The sequence below is a fragment of the Python bivittatus genome, unplaced genomic scaffold (assembly GCF_059951505.1).
Source record: "Python bivittatus isolate LINGU-HERP-01145 unplaced genomic scaffold, Pbiv_v1 ctg000980_np1212, whole genome shotgun sequence".
Classification (NCBI taxonomy): domain Eukaryota; kingdom Metazoa; phylum Chordata; class Lepidosauria; order Squamata; family Pythonidae; genus Python; species Python bivittatus.
The window spans coordinates 63790645-63814084 of NW_028277125.1; the positions used below are offsets into that span (position 1 = coordinate 63790645).

Consider the following 23440-nt stretch of genomic DNA (forward strand, 5'->3'; position numbering starts at 1 on the left):
TTTCTTGAGATCTATTTAAAGCTTTGGAAGCCTTCCGTTTAATAAGATTTCATTCTCCAAGCACCTTCCCCCAACCTGTTGCCTTCCCAGTGTGCTGGGGCTACAATTAACAGAATTCCCCAGTAAGCGTGTCCAATATAGAACAGCACTCCACAACACAATGCCCTTCAGGTCTCTTGGAAGTACAACTTGCCTGCAGCCGGGTCTGGGCTGCTGTTTTAAAGGTGCACCTGCATTCCCCCATGTGTCTTGCAGTCCTGGATCATGAGCTCTCTATGTTAGACTGTAATATAAAGTATCAGTCCTATTTCTCCCCATTAGTCTACTCTGTTGATTTGATCTCATCCACCTTGATATTCTGGGAAGGATTTTGCCTTCACAAAGTCAAGATAGCTGGCTAATCTTAGGAAGATTCTAATGTCATTTGTAGATTAGTTTTCAGGAAATAGATTATAAGTATCCAAGTATGGTTGAAGATTCTGTGATTGTCTTCCAAAGTGATAACTACTGACAGATTGTGAAGCTTTTCAGAAGGAGGATTAAAGCTTAGAAAAATAGTACTTTGTGTCAAAATTCCAATCTGTTAAAAAAAATAGATGCATGAACACAGGCACCACAATTCATTAGTATTTATCCCCTGCAATTAAAACTTACCTTTCATCATAACTTATTTCTTTGTGACTTTTCCTTATATAAAGGTGGTTGAGATAATTATCCTAATTGATTCCCAGGCTATGGAATGTCCTTCCTAATGAGATATGTTTGGCTCCCATTGTTCCAGGATTTAGGAACGGTAAAAATACAGGTCTTTCACCAAGCTTTTAATTGTTAATTAGTTAATGACTGGTTTTAATTTTAATTTTGGTTTTAATTATATTAATTTTGTTTTGTGGTATAGTTTGTATTTTTTTATTATTGGAAATCACAATGAACTTTGGAATAAACAGAAATGTGGGGTATACGTTCATTATTAAATAAATAAAAATAATTCAATTGCAACCAGTAAAAAAAGCAAGAAAGAGAAATAAGAATACAATTTTATTTAATGACAATTTTTTAAAAAGCACAAAAAATACACATTTATATGAATACCAATTAATACACACATGCGCACACATTTGTGAATGTGGATTTCAAAATCTGTTATCACTTGCATACAGACTAAAAGTAGATTCTCTCCCCTCCACAAGAAGGGGGGAGGGGGTCATCTAGCTACTTTAACAAAGGATAATAGTGTGATTCTACAGTTTTCTAAAATCCAAAATGGAGCATCTCCCTTGCCAATGTTGTGCTAAAAACATGTCTGCTCAAAATTGTCTCCTTGCATATTTTGCTGTAGCAGCAATTCCTATGATTGGCATGTGAAAATTACCTTTTCCTACTTGGTTAAGGTCCTGTATGCTCTCTGGGTAAAGAGAAAATCAGCAGGTTTTTAGATTTCAGTACAAGACAAGGAATCATTATTTGGATTCTCTGCCAACTAGGGAAAGTCCCAAGAATTTCTGAGTAACCTACTGCTGTTTGATAATGATTTGAACTTACAGGCTCCAGCATTTTAAGTCCAGACTAAGGTTGGACATTGGATGGAAGATGAAAAGTAGATATAATAAACTATTTTTCATTTAGTTGAAATATTTTAGGTGTTTTAATATATCACAATGCTCCTTTTAATTGAAGATGATACATGACTTTTGCAAAAAACAAAATTAACCCCCAACCATCCTTTGCTAGCTTAATATGAATAAGTATCCAAGCCTAGAAAATCATTAGGGTAGAAATCTATTATAAAAATATGTATGAGGAAAAATAAGGAGTTGAGATATTAAGTGTAAATTTAAAATACTCATTTAAGAGAAATATTATACTACAGTGTAGAAATTCTGCAGATGCCCCTTTAAAGTGGAGAAATGCACAAGATTGCTGGCTGAATTTTAATTAAGTGCTGGTGGGCTGAAAAGAAGAGACATCTGTATTCTCCAGAGAGGTGGGACATTATACCCAGCAATTTTATGGATACATATTCCCAATAAGAAACCCAGTTATATAATACAATAGCTGGGATAAGAAAAAAAGAGATCAGTTCAAATAAGCAAGAATCTCTAAACTATGTGGTAAAATTGAAGTGCATGAACTATTGCACACAATTTCATCCTCAGAGCTCAGTTTTACTAGGAGAAGGATCTTTGAAATCATTGGGATAAGATACTTATGAAACTAAGATAGCTGGGTAGGTGGGTGAGAATTTCAACTGACCTCTTTAAAAAAACCTTTTTAAGTTTTTAGCAACCTTTATTTGTTCTGTTGCAAATCGATGAATTTCAAAGTGGAGAACATGATTTAAAGCAATGATTTAAATCCCTTTTTTTTTCTGGGAGATTTAAATCAATCCACTCTGCTTGACATTTTCCCCAACTCTTGACATCTTCCTTGCATAAATAAATATATCACATTTTCCATTGGTATGCTACTGAAAGCATAACCCTAAAAGATAAGTAGAATTTTCAGAGAAAATGATAACTTCATTATACTTCCACTTATTGGCAATGCACAGCAACATTTCTTTGTGTTTTGTCTGTTTTCCGCTTTGTGGTGCTCCTTGCTTCAGGGTTCATTCAAGCAAAGTCACGTGTTCCATGGCACATAGTTTGCTTTCCATATGTATAAGAGTTTTATTCAGCCTTCCCTAACCGGGCATGCACCATATATGTTGGTGGGTGCCACTTAGGGAATTCCTTCTTTCCGTTGCTCTTCAGGTGTTTGCTCCTGCATAAAGATAGGAACTATCTTCCCTCTTTCTAAACTGTATGCCAGGACCTTTGCTGACTTTGAAAATATTATAAGGAGATATTTCAGCTCCCCAGGCTTGAATAAAATATTATACCTAAAGGAGGTGTGTGTGACCTATTCACCAGAGATGGAAACTGAAGTGCTTTATTCCAATTTGCTTTTCCTAATTTTTTTTTTTTTTTGCTTCTTCGTATTTATTTCTCTCTGTCCCCACCCCTTCACTTTTGCATTTGGACTTTTGACCTGCCTGCAGTTTCTTTTATATCATGGTCCTGCTTTGTTGTAGAATGTTTAAACGACTCTTTTATAGTGAAACGATGCAATTGTAAAATGAATGCTACTCTGCTTCTCTTTCAGTACAGTGGAGGCCTCAACATCTTGTGAAATATGTGAAGCCACAGGGGAAATGAAAGAACCACTGAAACAATGTATAGCTTGGCTCCAAGCTTACTTCACTGAGCCCCAGATGATGCTGAAACTCCCAGTGCCTCCTTTTCACCATCAGCTCCTAGAACAAGGTCTGTATATCTCGTAGTGTCGTATTTGGCATTTCTTATATTATGAGTGCACTTTTGTTGTTGCTCTTGTTGTTCTAAGATCTGTTCTTGGCTTTTGGGTAATATGCTAGAGCTTAAAAACTGCAAAAAGTCAATGTTTTAGTTCATTGATTTCAAAAACAAATATAGTGGAAGTCTGTATGGGTCTGCTCACCAATAAGCTAATCCAGCTTGCTTGAACTTCTAGAAGTGTTTCTCAATCTCAGCAACTTTGAAATGTGTGGACTTCAACTCCCAGTATTCCCCAGTCCACACGTTTTTAAAGTTGCTGAGATTGAGAAACACTGTTCTAAAAGAATGCTTCATTGGGATTCAGTTAACTGTCACAGTCATAGGATCTTCATTTTATTGACAACAGTTTAATTATCTTCTGGAAGAAACTGCATGCAGTAAAATAGTTTCAAGTTCCGGATTTCTAAAAAGTGTTATTAGTTTCGATTGTTATTGTTCTATTAATAAAATTGAACACAAGAGTAACACCAGTATGTTCCTTAAGTTCCTGGAGATACAGCAAATGTGCTGGGGAAAAAATAAAAGAAGAGTTATTTTAACCAGATTTAAAATGGTATCAATGGCTTAAAGTAAAAATAGGTTTAATTGAAATTCAGTTTAAACTCTGTATACATGTTTTTCCCCCACTCATTTGGAACTCTAGAAGAAAGCTTGAGGAAAACACTACAAGTAGTCATCGCTATCCAACCACAATAGGGACTGGAATGTAGGTCGCTAAGTGATTTAATCATTCAGTGAATCAGAGCTGATTTTATGACATATTTTACTATGGTTGTTAAGCGAATCACATGGTGATTAAGTGAATCCAGCTTTCCCATGGATGTTTTTTGCTGGAATTTGCTTAACAACGTGATTCGCTTAATGACATAATTTGCTTAACAACCATCATAAAAAAGATTGCAAATCGCAATCACATGACTGCAGGAGTCGTAAAGCACTTTTCCCAAGGCTGTTATAACTTCAGGCTGTCGTTAAGCGAATGGTCGTTAAGCAAGGACTACCTGTATTTTATTTCTCTTGTATCTGAGCACAATAGAATTCATATACTGAACCATATAATTAGAAGTATTGGCAGAATTATTATAATACAGATCACTGATACATTTATCAGAAATATTTTGGGAATTTTCACTAGAGATGGCCAGAGCCCTCCTGTTCCATTTATTAGTTTGCTTTTCTGTTTAAGAGCTGTCCCTACATGCTTGCTCTTAAACTTTCCAGTTTTGCAGTGATCATTTCAATAACTAATGTTGGAAATGGCTACGTAGTTTGTTCTTGCTGCAGTTTTGTTCCTTTCATTCTGGGAAATGATTTTTTTACTCTTCAAAATATACTGTCTATGTACTGGAGCTTTTGTTTTACATATACATTGGTGAATATCACTGCATTTGGATCCTTTTTTGCATTCTATTGGTCACCAAAATACATATTTAATTTGCACCCATATTCAGATGTGGATTTATTTGTCAGCTGCTTTGAATAATAAATGTTGATGTATGTTCAGAAATGCATCCCCATGCATTTTGACTTTGGTATTTTTCTGTAAAATTGACAAAGCTTTCCTTGGCTACTGCTATATCAAAATATAAATGAAGCAAAATTGATGAATCTATTGTCAATTTGTTGTTGCTATTTACTTGATAAAAACCCCTTTATAGTTGCAGTCCTAACCATATATATGAAGCAGCAAATTGACTGAAATTAATGGGATTGCTTTACCTTTATTTACTAAATTGTTCCTATATGCAGTTGTTAAAAGCCAGGCTAGAAATATCTCAAATTATAGCCTCCTTGGCATTTGATCCTTACTGAGCTTTTCAAATATAAATATTTAAGAATAAGAAACAATGCAGAACTGGGAGATTATGGAACTCAGGTTTTGGAAATAGGGATCTTATGTACTACAGTGATATTTTAACAGTCACTAGAAGATTTACAGGAGAGAAAAATAGGTAGAACAGATTGTTCCCTGACTAGGCAGAAATTTAGCTCTCTAGCTTTTATTCTTGTGTGGAGATAGAGCGATGAAACTATGAAAGGCAAAGAGAGTCAGTGTGGTGCAGTGATTAAGGTGTTGGAGTTGCACCAAGGAAACCCACATTTAGGTCCACTCTCTGTCACTGGGTGATTTGGGGCCACTCACTCTCTCAGCCCAACCCACCTCAAAAGGTTGTTGTTTTGGAAGAAAATGGGAGGAAGGAACACTTGAGCTACTGAATAAAAAGCAAGATATAAATTGAATAAATAAAACCCACTGCAGGGCAAAATGTTCATCATGTAGCTCCTAATTCCAGGTAGACAGTAATTCCTTGTCCTATTGAAATGTTTTATTATCTGATTGTTCACTGTAGGATTTTACAGATTTTTGACCTGGTCCAGCAGACTCGTCTTTAATGAACACCCCCCCTCCCCCAATACTACGCATATGAATTATGATTAATAATCCTTATGGTAGGATAGGATCTGTAATAATGCTTTAAGTTCATCTGACAGGAATGTTTGACGGGCCTTCTTTTATGGGAACCATTTGCCCAGGGAGTTTGGGATCTTGGGACACCTTTTCTCGGAGACTTGCTTCTCTCTCTGGTGAAAGGATAGGCAGTTTGAATACCTGGTTCCATCCAGCTTTTAGACTCATGGACATTGCATTTCAACCTTCTTGTCCTTATGTTTGTTATATTGTTAATGGATGCCTCATATTTATTCTTTAGTCATGATTTATTTTGTTGTCTTTTTATGTGAGCCATTTTAAACACTTCTTTAGTTGGAAAAAAGCTATAATGAAAGCTTTATTTAAAAAAAAAAACTACTTTAAAACTACTAGTTTTTTTTTTAAACTACACTTCAAGAGACCGTGTAGCATCATTGTTAAGAGAATTTAGATCTGCTTGTTACTTGTATGTACTAGGGTAGCAGTCAACATCTGCTTCAGCATCCATCAGGCTACCTTTTTTATCTAATTTTTTTTTCCTTAAAAATTCAGTGGTTCAAGTTCTATCTATCTGAGCCGCACTTGAGGAAATTCAGCAGTTGCTTGTGAATAAAATTGCCTGGACTTGGGCTGGACTCAAAGCCAGTTTGAACTTTATTGCACCTAGGATCTCCACCAATAATCTCCACCAATATTTAATAATATTCATTAAGTCACTTCTGCAATTTGTCTCCTGGTAGAGTAGATAAAATTCTTGGATCTGTGCATGCCACTACTTGCATATTGGAGGCCTCCTAAGCTTGGCTTTTGGGAGATTTCATTCTGCCAATGATTACTGATGATACTATTACTTCTTGTTTGCAGGCTGTTTTCTGCCCCCTTAAAGCAGGCTGTAGTGAGACCCTTCCTTGAGAAACTGTTTGATTTGCCCAACTCCTGGCCAGTGCGCTATATTCTACAGTGGGGCAAAAAAGTATTTAGTCAGCCACCAATTGTGCAAGTTCTCCCACTTAAAAAGATGAGAGAGGCCTGTAATTTTTATCATAGTATACCTCAACTATGAGAGAAAAAATGGGAGAAAAAATCCAGAAAATCACATTGTCTGATTTTTAAAGAATTTATTTGCAAATCATGGTGGAAAATAAGTATTTGGTCAATATCAAAAGTTCATCTCAATACTTTGTTATATATCCTTTGTTGGCAATGACAGAGGTCAAACGTTTTCTGTAAGTCTTCACAAGGTTTTCACACACTGTTGCTGGTACTTTGGCCCATTCCTCCATGCAGATCTCCTCTAGAGCAGTGATGTTTTGGGGCTGTCACTGGGCAACACGGACTTTCAACTCCCTCCAAAGGTTTTCCATGGGGTTGAGATCTGGAGACTGGCTAGGCCACTCCAGGACCTTGAAATGCTTCTTACGAAGCCACTCCTTCGTTGCCCGGGCGGTGTGTTTGGGATCATTGTCATGCTGAAAGACCCAGCCACGTTTCATCTTCAATGCCCTTGCTGATGGAAGGAGGTTTCACTCAAAATCTCATGATACATGGCCCCATTCATTCTTTCCTTTACACGGATCAGTTGTCCTGGTCCCTTTGCAGAAAAACAGCCCCAAAGCATGATGTTTCCACCCCCATGCTTCACAGTAGGTATGGTGTTCTTTGGATGCAACTCAGCATTCTCTCTCCTCCAAACACGACGAGTTGAGTTTAGACCAAAACGCTCTACTTTGGTTTCATCTGACCATATGACATTCTCCCAATCCTCTTCTGGATCATCCAAATGCTCTCTAGCAAACTTCAGATGGGCCTGGACATGTACTGGCTTAAGCAGGGGGACACACCTGGCACTGCAGGATTTGAGTCCCTGGCGGCGTAGTGTGTTACTGATGGTAGCCTTTGTTACTTTGGTCCCAGCTCTCTGCAGGTCATTCACTAGGTCCCCCGTGTGGTTCTGGGATTTTTGCTCACCGTTCTTGTGATCATTTTGACCCCACGGGGTGAGATCTTGCATGGAGCCCCAGATCAAGGGAGATTATCAGTGGTCTTGTATGTCTTCCATTTTCTAATTCTTGCTCCCACAGTTGATTTCTTCACACCAAGCTGCTTGCCTATTGCAGATTCAGTCTTCCCAGCCTGGTGCAGGTCTACAGTTTTGTTTCTGGTGTCCTTCGACAGCTCTTTGGTCTTGGCCATAGTGGAGTTTGGAGTGTGGCTGTTTGAGGTTGTGGACAGGTGTCTTTTATACTGATAACAAGGTCAAACAGGTGCCATTACTACAGGTAAGAAGTGGAGGACAGAGGAGCCTCTTAAAGAAGTAGTTAGAGGTCTGTGAGAGCCAGACATCTTGCTTGTTTGTAGGTGACCAAATACTTATTTTCCACCATGATTTGCAAATAAATTCTTTAAAAATCAGACAATGTGATTTTCTGGATATTTTTTCTCATTTTGTCTCTCATAGTTGAGGTATACCTATGATGAAAATTACAGGCCTCTCTCATCTTTTTAAGTGGGAGAACTTGCACAATTGGTGGCTGACTAAATACTTTTTTGCCCCACTGTATACTGAGATAAGCTGATCAAGAAGGCAGTGGCTATGCTGCTTCTGGAGCAATGAGATGAGACCGATTAACTTGATTTTTTTAGTCTGTGTTTATACATTGATTTGGCATTTGATCACCATGATGGATGATCTGTCCTGAGAGAGAGATGGGAGACTACAACCCTGTTGAAACTCCTAGCCATTTCAGAAGTTAAAACAGGAATAGGCAATGTGAGGCACTAGGCCCTTTTGTACCTCCCAGTGCCTTTTCTGGCTGTGCTGCTGAAATAGCATATTGTGATCAATTGAAGAAGTTAATATGCAAAATCTGTAACATGTCCTGAAATACAGTAACTATGCATGGATTTGTTTGGCCCTTTTTTTCCCTTTAATCCTGTTCCCCAAACAGAAGATCCTGAGTCTATCTTCCTGTGTGACCCTGATCAGTTTGCAATCCTGTATTTTGACACCCTCACTCCCCAAAGAACTCCATCTCCCAATTACTTAAAGACTATACGTCCCTATAATAGAATGAAAATAAATTAAGTAATATCTGCCTGAGATTAAATTGTTGCTTTCACTAAAAAAGAATCAAGGGAATCCTTTTAATATGTAATGCAGAATGTTTGGATCACTGAGCCTTTACTCTTTTCTGTCTGATATTGCAGTGTTCAGGTAAACCTCTTGCATTAAATGTATTTTTATTTGGAAGAGATTAATTTCATAGAAAGTACAGATTGTAATACTTAACGACCTTTTATTTCAGAGGTCATGTGGAGTTCCAAAGTGGTATTTTTTTTTCTTTCCATTTCTCTCTGATGTTAGGATTTAAACTGAAAGCAGGCACACATATTTTATAGCTGGAAAAAGGAGTATAAAATAAGAGTGCTAATCATTATTTTTGATGACAGTGGTAAATAGTTGCAAAGTATGGCTTTTTTTTAATTACACAGTTATGTATTATCTATCATCCACACACACACATTGTAGCAGTTACAGATCAGCCACAGTTGATTTAATATAAAAAAATATAAAGACCAATATCAGTCATATCAAACAAAATTACAATACAATCTGTGCAGAATCTGGTCAGATCTCTAGAGTTCTGGGTTCTGATCAGCTAAAAGATAATTAATATGATGTATTTAATGTTCAATCAATGTGATATGCCTAGCATTCTCCTGAAAAGGGGAACTGACTACACACCCTGGAAATCCTTATAGAATATGCAGTGCAAGATCACAGAGACCTTCTTCTTGGGAGATATTAGTGAATTTAAGAGCACCAAAGACAGAACTACAGCATGTCAAAAATGCTTTTCTCCTGTTTTTAAATGTGAAGTTATAAAGCTATCAAGCAGAGGTCAACATATCTTTAACCCTCACAGGAACAAAGAGGACACCTAGCTCTGATTCAGTATCCTTCATCAATTAAGGAAAAGTTGAACTCTGTAAAATCCCATTGGGATCAGAATTGGAGGTATCAGGTCACAGTAACTTAGAGCACAATATAATTTTTCCCATGAGACCTTAAAATTATCTTGGAGTAAAAATTAATTTGTGTAAATAGTTGACATACTATATCCAAACAAAAGCATTAAGAGACACCAGCTTGATTCCATATGCCCATTATATCAAATTTGGGCCACATTGGAATGTGAGAAAAATATCTCTTGAAGCACTCAGCCTGAAGATTTTCTTGTGGTCTAAGACCTTGGGAGGCCTGGAATTATGTAATAGGCCTGTATAAATCCTTTGAAAGAGGTACTTTGCAATATATGGATTCTATTCTAGACTCAAAAATTTAGTAAATACATAACTGTCAGGGCCCAGCTGGACACACTGTCTTTCTCAAAAGAGGAGCAAGCAGATGGTAATTTGAAGCCAAGGAACCAATCACCAGTATTAGTCAAGAAATAACAGATTCAGGCCCTCTAATTCATGATCCTGATATGAAGGATTCTGACCTACAGCTGATAACAAGGCTCAGGATGTCAGGACATAATTTGGAGAGTGAGTAAGGCAAAGGAATAGCTGCTTGCAGAAGAAGGCGACTACAAGTTGACGCTTTGCAAAGTCTGACCCATTAGAATGTCTACTCAGGTTTCGCTAAAACTGAGTGGGGAATAAAGCAGCTTTGGATATTAAAGGCCTCCTCAGAGGAGATCTAGCAGAGATCCTCTGCTGGAACAACTTGTGTCATAGCCAGTCTGGAAACCATGTGTTTACATATCTGAATTCCTGAAGTGTGGATGGATTTGTCAACTGCAGCCAACTCCCTCTTGGAACCATTTCTTTTGTATTTGGATTGTTTGTTGTAGTTGTGACTCTCATCCTGATTCAGACACTGATACTGCTTGACCCCTTACAAGCATGAAAAGCAATCCCCTAAGATCCTAATTTGCTCAATAAAGTTCTCATTAATTTGCCATCATTGTGTGAATTTCTAGATAATTTCCTTGCAAAGACAGTAAGAATAGAAAGCAGTGATTCTTAATGTTCTCTTTAGTCCAACAAGAAAGATGGTGTCCATAATTCTCTGGGCAATCATTAATGGTAAAACAGAAGAACAGCAGCACTAGAAAACAGCCTTGCTCATGATAGAAATGGGAGCTGTCCTTTCCTGCCATATATAACATAAATATGGGTGTTTTCATACACTGAAACATATTTTGCATAATAACAAAAAGAAAGAGATATCAGAACTATCTCTTCCTCAATTCTAAAAATAAATAATAGGTGAAGTAGAAACGGTTTTTTTCAAATAGAAAGACCTTGACTGACATTAGATAAAATGAATAGCATAGTGAAAGAAAGGATTCTTTTGCAAACAGGAGAGGATGACTTTTTATCAGAGAAGAAAATGTAAATTTTAATTGAGGAAAATATGAGCAAATAAGCTGAATTCAGCGATGAGGGGACTGATCCTGGAGTCAGTATTGTCATCCAGGATTGTATCCACAGGCCATCTTCCTCAGTAAAATGAGAGTAGTACTTTTTCAGACCAGCTAGTTTGTTTAAGAAATGAAAAGGAAATTGGGTACCCAAAAGACTTTTCTTCCTGTGATTAATAGCAGCCCTCAAGCAAGTTGGTTACTCCAGTACAGAGCAGTCACCTCAGAATTAGACCTTTTGGAAGTCTAAGTTTTTCTTTGCTATGTTGTTCAGTCAGGTCACAGTGCAAAAGGTGCCCAGACCTCTAATTTAGAGAAAAGACTTCCTTGCTGTGCCTTAATTTAAGTTCCTGAGGTTATGTTATCGCCCGGACCTGTTCTCCACATTCACAAGATCTGCTAACAGATCTTTTTCATTGCATTTCTTTCTTATCTTTATGTCCATCCCATTAACAGTTATTTAGTATGATATTCAAAGGTGAATAATTCTCCTGCTGCTGACAAAGTATGTATATGCAGAACTAGAGAGAACATTTAGAGTTCAAGAGTGCTACTCTCTGATTTTTTTTAAAAAACCTTCCTCCAATTCAGAGCCAACCTTTGAATTTGCAGACTTGGGTGGAGACATAACCTATCCTCTGAATAGTGCGATTTCAGAGATGTGAATGGTAGAAGCATATATTTTCGGCAAGTGGTTTCTTTTACACTCATCCCCAACATTCATTTCACCATAGTGGAAGAGTAGAGAACTTGTGCCTGCTCAGATGTCATTGAACTAGAAATCTCAGCAGCCTTGTGAGTCATCTTGAGGGCCACAGGCAGTCCCATGCCTCTGTATGACGCAGGAGAGGCCAGTCATGCTTTTTTATCCAGTGTTTCCTACCCAACCAGACTGCAATGTTTGTGTGTATGCATGAAGCTCCTTTATTAGTATTATTTTTTAAAATATTGCCTTGTTCAGGATTGGTGGTTTTATTGTTTTATTACATGTTTTTATTGAGTATGCTTTTACACCACTTTGGGAAAATCACTACCACCACTACCAGCAGCAGCATCTGTAAGCCACGTAAAATTATAGTCTACAAAAGGAGATGCAGGTGCAGTGATGTAATAGTATGTCAGAAAGACCTTGGGAGAATGGGCCAAGAGATGCTGCCTAGGGAATGGTCAGATAAGAGGGAGCATAGCCTGCAGCTGGATAGTAGGCAGGGCAAGAAGCTCAGAAGAGACCCTCCCTAATTTCTCGTGCTGTAAAGGAGATCGGGAAAATTGTACTTTCAGACTTGCAAGATTCTGTTAATGTAGTCTTACAATAAAGTAGAATTAGTTCCTCTGGTCATGTTTCCTATCTACTCTACCTAGTAAGGCTGATAAGTGAATAAAGGCAAGCAAGCCATTCCCACCAAAAATATCATTAAGAGGTCACATTACTTTTTAAAAATTAGGTATTTATCTTTTTAAAAGTTGTTTAAAGTAACATGCAGCCAGTAAGTGCATTTTATTGATGGATGTTGTTGTAAGTATCTAGTCTAAATTATTTGTCTTGACATGATTTCTCTCCACATTTTGGAAATACAATATACTTTTCTTAAATATATATCATCTCCAAGTTAAACAGAAGAAGAGTTAGTTAAGGTGGCTAAAGGCAATTCAGAATGACAGCAGAGCTCAGTGTAATTGAACAGAGTAAAAAAGGACAAGCTGTCTCTTTACTTGCTGCATCATTTCTGTTGAAATTTGGCTATCGGTAAGCTAGTGGTAGGATTTTTCTTCAACCCAATCCCTTTTTAGCTCTGCAGTTATCTGTTGAGCCATTTATCTGAGAACAGTCTTTAATGAAATTCTGGCATATGAATAATAAGATGAATTCTTCCCCTAGGATTTTTTGCCAGTGAACCCTGGAAAACAGTCAGAATGCATTTCCAACTAAAAGCACTTGGTATCCAGCAAAGTATTGACATGGAAACAGGGACATTGTGGGACCAAGGAAGAAAATAAAATTGCGTAGTGGCCCAACTAAAGCAACCTGTGCTAGAATCTATTTAAAATAATGGTTTTTAAAAATCTATGCTTTAACAGTGTGGAAAAAACTTAATACAATCTTGATCACAGCAGTATCTTCCATCTTACAGTGACTATGATGGAGAAGACTACAGAACCAGCTAGTTTGCTGCAAAATATAGAACAAAATTTCCCCTGTGGTTTTGTTTTTGTTTTGTGTTGTTTCATTCTGTTTAGAAGAACACTTGCCCATAAAAATAGAAGGGCAGGGGTCAAATGTTCCCTAGATCTTTGTTTTAGTTTTACTGCTGAAACAATGTGACATGTAAATGTTGTAAGAGTAGTAGAGCTACAGTTTTCAGAGTGTGCTTTCTAAACATATTACAATTCAATGGAAAATATAACTATTGACTATAGTAGATACACTATATTTGATATTTGAACACACAAAAATACTAAACTAAGAAAAGTGTTTAGATGATTAGGGTTGTTGCAAGCCATCATATTTTCTCCTTATTTAAACTATAGCTTAAGAATGGTTGAACTTCATGAGATACTAGTACTGAATGAAGCTGGAAGGTTTTAAACCTTCAGATGCCATTTTATTGATTTTGACTTGCTACCAACTCTTGCACTCAAATTAAGTGGGAAGGAAATAGCTGATAGGGGAAAAAATGTAATTCTTTAGAGCTTAAAGTCCAGTGAACTACTTTTCAGGGGCACTAGAAATCTAGGTTTATTGCTTTCCGAAGCTATCTGTGGAAAAACTGAAGGAGGAAAAAAAGAACTGATCAAAAGAGCAGGAAGAAATAGAAGACACCCATGAATTTAAAGACATGGTCTAGACTGTCAGATGTCTTGAATCAATACAGAGAGGTCACTGCATGGCAAGCATGAACAGTTTACATAGCAGGAAGTTGATAACTACTGTACATCTCAGTGATTTGTAACATGAAGAGAAAAGGAGACCCTTGAAATTGGAAGAAACAGGAGGAAATCAGAAGCAAAAGCTGACCTGTGATTTAATTGCAGTGCCTTCCAAAAGTAGTTCTTCAACATTGAGCATGGAAAAAAAAATGAAATACAAATATATCTTGAAAAATTGATTTCTGGAACAGAATAGGTTTAGCGTTCTCAGGGACACAGAGTCAGATGAAGTCAGGCAGCATCCAAATTGAATAAAATAAAATAATAACATAAATAAAATGACTGTATCAGTGCTACTGGAAGATAACAGTTTTTGCCTTTTTTACCTGTTCGTTTTGCCATTTTCTCCTGTTGAAAACAGAAGTACAAAAGGCTAGATTACACTGGGCATTCCTAAAATCAAAAGGCAAGTTTGGAGAGTAGGTCGAAATGTTGACCATAGTTGGAGTTACAAAGTAAAATCTCTGGATGTGTTACTATGTCCACCTCTTTTTTCCAGATGTGGTACTAGTATGTTTTTGTGTTGGTTATGGCCTGACATTACCAGTAGGTAAACAAATAAACTGTAGTTTTATAAATACCTTAACATTATTTTAAATAGTATTTCATTTACAAAATGACTAAGTTTATTTATATTCATCTTAACATGTCAGCTTCTTCTATTCCAATCAGTATCTCTTCTGCCATACAGAATATGCCATACGCCCAAATGATTCAAAATTCTTCTTTATTAAACCAATTTGGGCTTCTTTTGCACAGGATTGTAAAATATACCCCTTTTTAAATAACCAATTCCACTGTATCCAAATTTGTCACTGAGTATTCCCACACTGTTGCAATTCATTGTAATAAATTCCTTTTGTTAAATTGTTGTTAAGAAGTAGTATTTATTGGTGATAAGCTCTATTAAAATTAGGGGGTTTCAACTTATTCTAGGATCTGCAGCTATACAGCGTGGAGGAAAACTATTTAGTCAAATTTCTAAGTTTGCTTAATGGCATATGCTTACAAGATTACCCAACATACATGCCATTGATATAGCACTATTTGAAAAATATGTTGATGAAGCCTTTGACCATGAGTCAGAAAGGTTGAGACATCCAAGCAATTTCCTACTGAAAGAAAAATTAATAGATAGGCAACTTTATGTAAAAATTGGGCTGTGCCTTTCAAGGGGGTGAAAGAGCTTTTGCCCCTGACTGAATCTGCCAACTTGGGGACTGTGACTCATCTACATTCATTTTAAAATTGATATTTTAAGAAAAAAATCACTTTGTATTTCCCTCATGATGAAATCATTGTTTCAAGTAACCAATTTTTAGATGACTAATTGGCGGTGATGACATTTCTATCTGTAGCATTAGCCTATAGAAACCGACTAGTGCTTCCCGCACAGTATTGATCGACTTGGTTTCATGTCATTTTTATGAACGCACATGCTGTATATGTTGTCACTGCTCCGTATGTTTTAATGTAGGTTGGTTTAGCCTCGACCATAAAGCAACAAAACACTCTGTGAAAAGTGTTGTTGATTGCAAATTAAAAAAAAAAAAACTTTCAAAAATTAAACTGCTGGCTTTTCCCTACAACTTGGTGTCCCTGAAGATGATAAAAAAATGAAAATGTTGCAAAACAAAGTTGAAGAGTTACCCAGTGCCAGAACAAGAAGACAAATAGAATGTGCATGCTGCTCTAAAACAGCATTTATATTCTATAGACAACTATAAAGAATGAATGCTCTAGCTAAAGCTGCCATCAATACTCAAGGTTCTGTATGTAGTTCACCACATCATATCAATAGATTGAAGGCTGTGTACATTTTCTAGGTACCTCGTCAGCAAAGAAAATGCTGTAGATAATGCAAATCCCTGACTGAACAGAAAACATCACTCACCAAGCCAAAGTCACAATCAGGGTTTGCTTACCAGACAAAATAAAGACATCAAAGGATATCTACATTTTACTGAAAACCTATGGTGATGTACTACCCATAGGAACTTGATTATAAGAATTCTGTGATCAAAGACAAGAAACTAGAGAATCTGTATTAAATTTTACCTAGGACCTTGAAAGAAAAAATCCAACATTTAAAGCCACAAATAATTCCAGCTACAGAAAAATCACTTAAAGAACAACTAGCATTGGATAGCATATTCATCTTTCACTGAACATCCTCCAGTGAGCTTCCAGAATCTGGTTCAGTTTGCATTTTATTGGGCAAAAGAGGAAGGATAATCCACTTGGGTAGCTTAAGGCTGTAATTGAAAGAAAATCACTCCCAAACAAAACCTACAGAGCTAGCCTTCCAGTTCCTTAAGGATGACATCCAGAAAGTAGCCATGAGGCAAGAGGTCTTGGGATAATTTTTGACTGGACTGGTATGGACCATTGCGATTAGTTTGAAAAAGGTAGGACTTCCAGTGGAGGCATGGAGAACTAAACACATCTCTATGGAGAGCGGAGATGATGACCGTGGCAAAGACTGAAGAACCAGTGAGTAGATTGGTTCTTCAGAACCTGTCCGGACAAGAAGATGATGGGAGATTGCCCACATGAGTTTCAGATGGCTGCTCTTCATAAGGAAACTGCAGTACAGCAGTCCCCCATGGGTTTGAGTGCCAGGAGACATAGGGATCAATCATCAAGCTCACAACCATGGCGGAGCCCTTTAAAGGACACTAAGTTTGCTAACCTTGCTTCTAATCACTTTCAGAAATTGCCTATTTAACTCTCTTAAGGCTATTAAAGATTTCAGAATGGCAAGTTTGAAAAGCCACCTGGTGAGTCTATCTTCGTTTCTGAACGAAAGAAAAATTAATTACAAGTTTAAGAACTTAAAGAATTTGAAATAAATGGCAAAAACATTAACTAAGATTTAGAACCAAAAAAGTTATAAACAAATTAAGGGTCCAGACAAATCTGGAATATTGAAACTTTTACTATAAGATTTTGGAACTAACTATATAAAATAAACATTTTCTCGTGGGAAGCAGAATTATTTTGTCTACTGCAAGTCATAAGAGATTAGAGACCTTATGATTTAAATTGGACACTAGAGGTGGCTAAGATTCCAGGCAAAAAGAAAAAAAAAAGGATTGGGATTACAAAATGATACAAAACACTAAATCCTATGAAATATTAAAGGAGTTCTTCAAAGAATGGGGCCAGAAATTAGTAGCCACCACATCAACAATATCAGTAACAATGTCTGCTTCAGTGGATACACTGTGTTTAAAAGATGTTAATGAAGGAATGACAGATGTGAAACAAATCTTGCTTGATGCAGAAATAGTGGAATCAGAAATATTGGATTTTTAAAAAGTGTGGATTACAAGATAGAGAAGGTATTTAAAGTGGAAATACAAGTGGCAGGCCAAAAGAATGACCCAGATAAGGACTCTTTACTGGACATTCAAAAGAAGCTGGCTGAAGTTTTAAAAATTAAAGGGGAAATGCAAATTATAGACCAAGAGAATGAGAATTGTTAAAGCCTCAAAGAAGCCTATGCGATGGGATAAATAAAAATTGAAGAGAGATCAAATCCTATGAAAATACTTCAATGAACTAAAGATTAAGATTTTTAGAGGTAAAAGGAAGGAATATAAAGTTGATTTGATCAAGGTTAAAATAAGACATGTTTTTATGAAATTCTGGTAACCCTTTACAGACTTTTTTGCTGACACCAGGATTGAAAAGTTGATGTCATATGGTTTTGCTTATAGATAAGGGAACTGTTATGGGGAGAAGAGATTTCTGTTTGTATCCCTGGGGGTGAAGAGCTTCCAAACTTGTTTATACTTGTTGTGATGAAGATTGAAAGTCATTTCTTTATACATTTCTTTCCTTTTTCTTTTCTTTCTTTTTTATTTTTCCTTTCTGTACTTTTTATCCTCTCTTTTTTCTTTCCTTTCTTCCTCTGAGTTTAGTTTGTATTAGTTTTTATTACTGTAATTAAAATCTTTTGAGGGAGAATGAGAATGAGAATGGTGGTCAGTTTGTGGATTTCAAAGCAGAGAAGGAACCAAGACATCAATCAAAGGGGGAAAAGAGCTATGTGCCCCTGAATGAATGGTCCTCATTCGCCCATTCATTCCTCCATTCAATTTATGCCCACTTGCCAAGCACTCTGGGTGGCAAAAACAGTGTTAAAAACATCGGGAACAACCCAGTAAGAACAAATAAGCACATATGAATACATATGGCGCTGGAGAAATAGCTCACCTGCCACAGGCTAATGGCTCATGCATCATCCTGGCCCAGTGCTGGTGGGCACTGTGGGACTATTCTCTTCCTGAAAACTAACGTATTTTGAGAAAGAGAGCTTGTGAACACTTTTGTTCATTACCAGTTTATTTGAAAAAAAAAAAATCTTCAAAAGTTAAATAAACAACTGTTAACTATACTAAGATAGCCATCAAAAATAATTTTAAAACAGAAATCAAAATCCCATTATAAAAATTGTACACACCGTCATAAACAATGCGTGAGAAGATGAAACAATATGTTTCCTATATAGTCTAGATTTAATGATAAGCTTAAAGATTAATTTTATGTTACTACCAAAAGATATTATATGGATCTTTTTTCTCTGTTTTCTCTTTCCCTCTGTTACATTCTTTTTTTCTCTCTCCTTTGTCATGTTTAGTTTATTTTAGTCATATAATACTTCTAGGGTTGTTTCTTCTTCCTTGGATAGCCACTTTTTATCTTTTCTTCTGGTTTTGTAGGTTTTTTGATATTTCACTATTAAAAAATAATGTTTAAAAACCCTTATAAACAGCATGCAGCAACAATATTTTCTGTAATTATGCACATGCTTATCTTTATACTGCATTTGTTTTTCTCAGTTTATTTCAAAAGAAAACTTTGTTAATTGAGCATATATTGCACAAGTTGCTTATATTATTTGATCAATAGGCCCAGACTATAAAATAAGGATTAACTGGAAATTCCCTCACAATAATGATACCATGTGTTTCTCTGATGTCTCCCACCTCTAGGATTGTACTTAATCTGCCTTTCCCGTGCATCGCGTAGGGTTAGAGTTGAGGATTATATTCAAAGCAATTGTTGATCCAGATTTTCAAGACTCAGTAAATATTTGGAAAAGGAGATGGCACTGTTTTCTTCTACCTCTATCTTATCCAGAAATTTGCTGCTGCTTTGTTTATGAACATTTGTTCTGTGGTCAAAGAAAGAGAAGATCTCACTAATCTAGTTTTTGAGGGATTAAATTAATTTCTGATTATTTTCTTGACTGTTGTTCCTGTTTTGCATGCCAAAATGTTTTTGCCTGCTAGTGAGTTCTGTAATCACAAGGATATTTTTGAATGCATTTTACAAAGTATATATCTGTGCAATATTCATGTCACTGTGTTGTTCAGTTATATTCATGTGACTGAGTTGTTGATTAATAAAAGTTTGTAGAACCTGTGTTGGGCAAAAACTTTTTGGATACGAGATTTTAACACTAGAGAAGGGCACAAAAGGAACAAGAGGCTTTTCTAAAAGAAAGGGAACTCATGGGGTCAGATCAGTCTGTGGAAAACACCTGAAGTTCCTTTGTATGTGAGATAAAATGTTAATTAAAGTTTGCTAGATCATGAGCTTGGGTGTACTCACAGGAGACCAAATCTCTGCCTCTATAGCTATTTCCCCTGACAGACACATCTTGGAAGCTAGCAAGCAAAAATTAGTCAAAGATTTAAGTCCTGGTTTTTTGTTTGTTTGTTTGTTTGGTCCTGTAAGGTAAATTAGTGGCAGTGATTACTTCTTGACAGTTAAAAAGACAGGCTGTACTCCCTATCATAGGATAACCATCTGTACCAAGATATATGTCACTGTTGTGCTATAGCTCTATGCTAGGGCATGATATTAATCAAAATAGACAGTCAAACCAAAGGATTTTACCAATTGCAAACAAAAAATTATGAATAAAAAAATAATTCCCCAAAAAATTTCAGTGGCAAGCTTTTACACTGCAAGAACTTTGTTGGCCTGACTTATGGAATCAGAGTAACTAACCTGTGTATGTTCATCTTTCTTCCCCCAAGATGTCACTTGCTGATGTACTATTTAAATCCCTGTAATTTTCCTCATTAAACCATAGTTACGACGATTATAACAGACTCCTCTGATTCAAAACTTAGAACTCCTATATCATCACCTTAAAGATTTTTTTTTTTCTGAAAGAGAAAGGCTTTTTTTTAAAGCAGGATGTTTTGTTTTGTTTTGTTTTGTTTTTATTTATTTTCTTTTTATCATTGCAAAATCTGGTTTTATTGTCATTCAGTCCCACTCCACCAGAAAAAAGGTGTGAGTCTTAACCTGCTTGCTTGGGACATGCAGCTCTAAGCACAGCTGCAGATACTTTTCTGAGTTCAGAGAATACAGTAGACTCTTTCAGAATCCAAACCTGACTCAGATGCAACCATGGCTTTACTCTGGCAGAGGAAGTGGTGTTGGTTTGGTGAAATGACTGCAAAAGGATCACCTTAAGGAACAGGAGCCAAGCATGTGTAGCTGCAATGATTTAGTCTGGGCTTGGAGAATAGCCTTGTAATATATTCACAAGTAAGGAAGGAAAGAAAATTAAACTTTTTTCAGAAAATGATAGTTTTACTGAAAGAGTGGAATAGACCACAATTACATAGCTAACTATGAGAACACGGGAGCTCTGGAATTCAAGAATGTTCAGAAGCACAGACTTAGATGAGTGTGTCCTACACAAAAGAGAAAGAGCAGGTGAGCAAGTGATTATTACTTCCATGGATTTTTACAGTGGTATGGTCTTCTTCAGAGCTCTCAATGCCAAATCAGTAGGCATTCAGCAAGACTCAAAGAGTATTTATTTCTTTATTAAAATACTTATACCACCAATTCACCAAATTAAGCAGAGGTAAGAGAAGATTCTCAAGAAGATCCATGCAAAGTGGCTAGCAGATGAAACCACTTTGTTATGCATGCCAGTGGATAATTGGGTGGGGAAATTATACTTTGACTAGTCCTGTGCAGCAAGTTTTGTTAGCTTTCCTTTCCTTTTTTCTCAGACAAATAGTTGGGAAAAGCATCTAGCACGAAGGGAAATATGAAGAAGTATAGTTAAAAATAGAACTGGAACATGCTATTCTGGCAAAGTAGGTATTAGAGAAGTTACTTTTTTTTTTAATTGCCAGGAGGAATCTTTCTGATATATACAAATTCTTCCTCTACCTAGATTGCAGCCCAGTCTACAGAAGACATTTCAAGAAGTATCCAGAATAGCCACCAGGGTCTAATTTCTTTGTGAACAAATAAAATTCTGGTCACCAATGATTATTTCAGGGGATTCCTTTGCATATGAATCTCAAGAAAAAACGAGTGGCCTCTCTTTTCTCTAAATCCTACTGTGGCATTAGTAAAAGAGCCAGTTTTCATGGGTACAGCACAATTGTCTGCAGTGGAAAACTTCACATATAAACTGAAGGCTATGTGAGTTGGACAATGCAGGGTTCCAGCTCACATGTGAAATGTGTGAAACAAGGGAGAAACATAGGTAATGTGATTTTCAGTGATATCATCAGCACAAACTTACAGGGAAGAGACTTATTTCCCTTCACATGTTGAAATATACGCACAGAGCTATTGCTTGAATAGGATAATGCGCAGATGCTTTAATGTTCCTGAATGAGAAGCTAGGCTGCTGCAGGGCAAAGTGCCAGCATCCTATTTAGCATGTCGGTGGTTTTACTGAATTGTGAATTGTGTTCAGTGCCCAGAAAAAAAAAAAAGAGAAAGAGAGAGGGAGGGAGAGGTCAGCATAGGTGGAAGAGCTGACCTGGGCAGGGGTATGATCTTCCTAACTTCCCTTATAATAAGCTGGTGTTTTGTGACTGACCGTGCCTACCATGGAAGCCATTTACTAGGCAAGACTATGCCCATGGTAGCCATTGTGAGTACCTATAACTTTCTCTTAAAGTGCCAAATGTGCCCATTATGCCCAAAGAGCCCTACCACTAAACTGCAGAATGTGCTTCTGCTGAAATTGCTTTCTGAGTACTGGTTGCTGTAGGCTAAAGTGATGTTTTGCATTTAGGAAGTTACATAAAACTTACTCATTTTTTTTTCCTAGTGTTCTGAAAAATCATTTTCCTTATATTTTGTTTTCAGCTGTCACCATCTATCTCCATCAGTGGGGAAGGGATACTTATGTGTGCTGTGAAGTGAGGAAGACCTTCAGCATAGCATCTCTTTGCTTTGTGACTTTTGGGCTTGATTTTGTTTTCCTGGTTAGTCGTTTCTGTGGAACTGCTGCTACACCAGAATTTACTCAGAGAAGCTGAACATTGAAGAATCTCTATATATCTATCCTCTTTTTTTTACAACTTAACATTGACTTCTAATCTGTATGTTTCAAGAAGGGATATACTCTACAGTATAAAGGAAGATTCCAGATTTAATGTAACAATTTGGATATACATTTTCATTTGTCCATTAAATTGGAGAGCCCATCGTCATGTCAACCTGTGGCTTTGGCAAAATGATGTCAACATGCAAAGGTTGCAAATTACATAATTTGCATAATGACATCCATTTAATTAAGGCTTTTGGAGGATAGAAATGGCTGCTCAGGGTCCTCTGGAGGGTGCTTGGTTGGAGGAATAGTATTGCTTGCTTGGGTTACTTAGTCAGAAGCTCAGCCATGGAAAGAAGATATGTAAGAAAGGCACAAGAGGAGGAGAAGGGGGCTCCTTCCTTGGTTTGCTTTATTATCTACTTGTACTCTCACTCACCCACCTTTTTCTGAATAGCTAGAGGTCATTGTCAAGAGGCTCTCCTTCTAAAAATCTGAAAGTTGATTCCTACGGTTCCAGCATCAAGGCTGTTTAAAGGAATGTTGTTTAGCATATCCAGTTATTTTGGCTAAATAGTAACTGTTATAGAACAAGTATGGGGGGAAGGCAGCTCATTTGCAAGTTGGCCTATATTCTATCACTTGTTGTGTTGAAACTTTTTTCTGTGCTTCCTAGGACCAGACTCTCACAGCAGCTGCTCTCCTGCTATTCCAACTCCAGCAAGGCTGGAGGTTCTCTGCTGGTATAGCACCTTCCTTTTACCTTGTACATCCTTGGGCTTCCAGTCAGTTATGAACTGGCTGAACAGTTCCTGGGTTCTGACTTTGCAAAGGATCTCTCTCACCGACAAAGAAGACCAAATTTAGCAGCTCAGAGAAGCTAGGTGACATGTGATTAGCCATGGAGGCAGCAAGTGGGTACAGCAGTGGTGATTTGTATAACGATGTCATTACACAATTG

General features: G+C 36.9%; 1 protein-coding gene across 8 annotated transcripts in view; it reads left to right on the plus strand.

Annotated features, from left to right (window-relative positions):
• The window catches only part of MGMT (O-6-methylguanine-DNA methyltransferase), a 287150-nt gene that overhangs the window by 160654 nt on the left and 103056 nt on the right, over positions 1–23440 (plus strand). For all 8 annotated transcript variants that reach the window (XR_015794274.1, XR_015794275.1, XM_088131692.1 and 5 more), the window contains one exon: positions 3145–3305. Coding sequence is in view for 6 of the 8 variants with exons in the window: in XM_088131692.1 (XP_087987818.1) it covers positions 3145–3305 (161 nt within the window). In the remaining 2 variants the exon portion in view is untranslated. The remainder of the gene's footprint in view (positions 1–3144; positions 3306–23440) is intronic.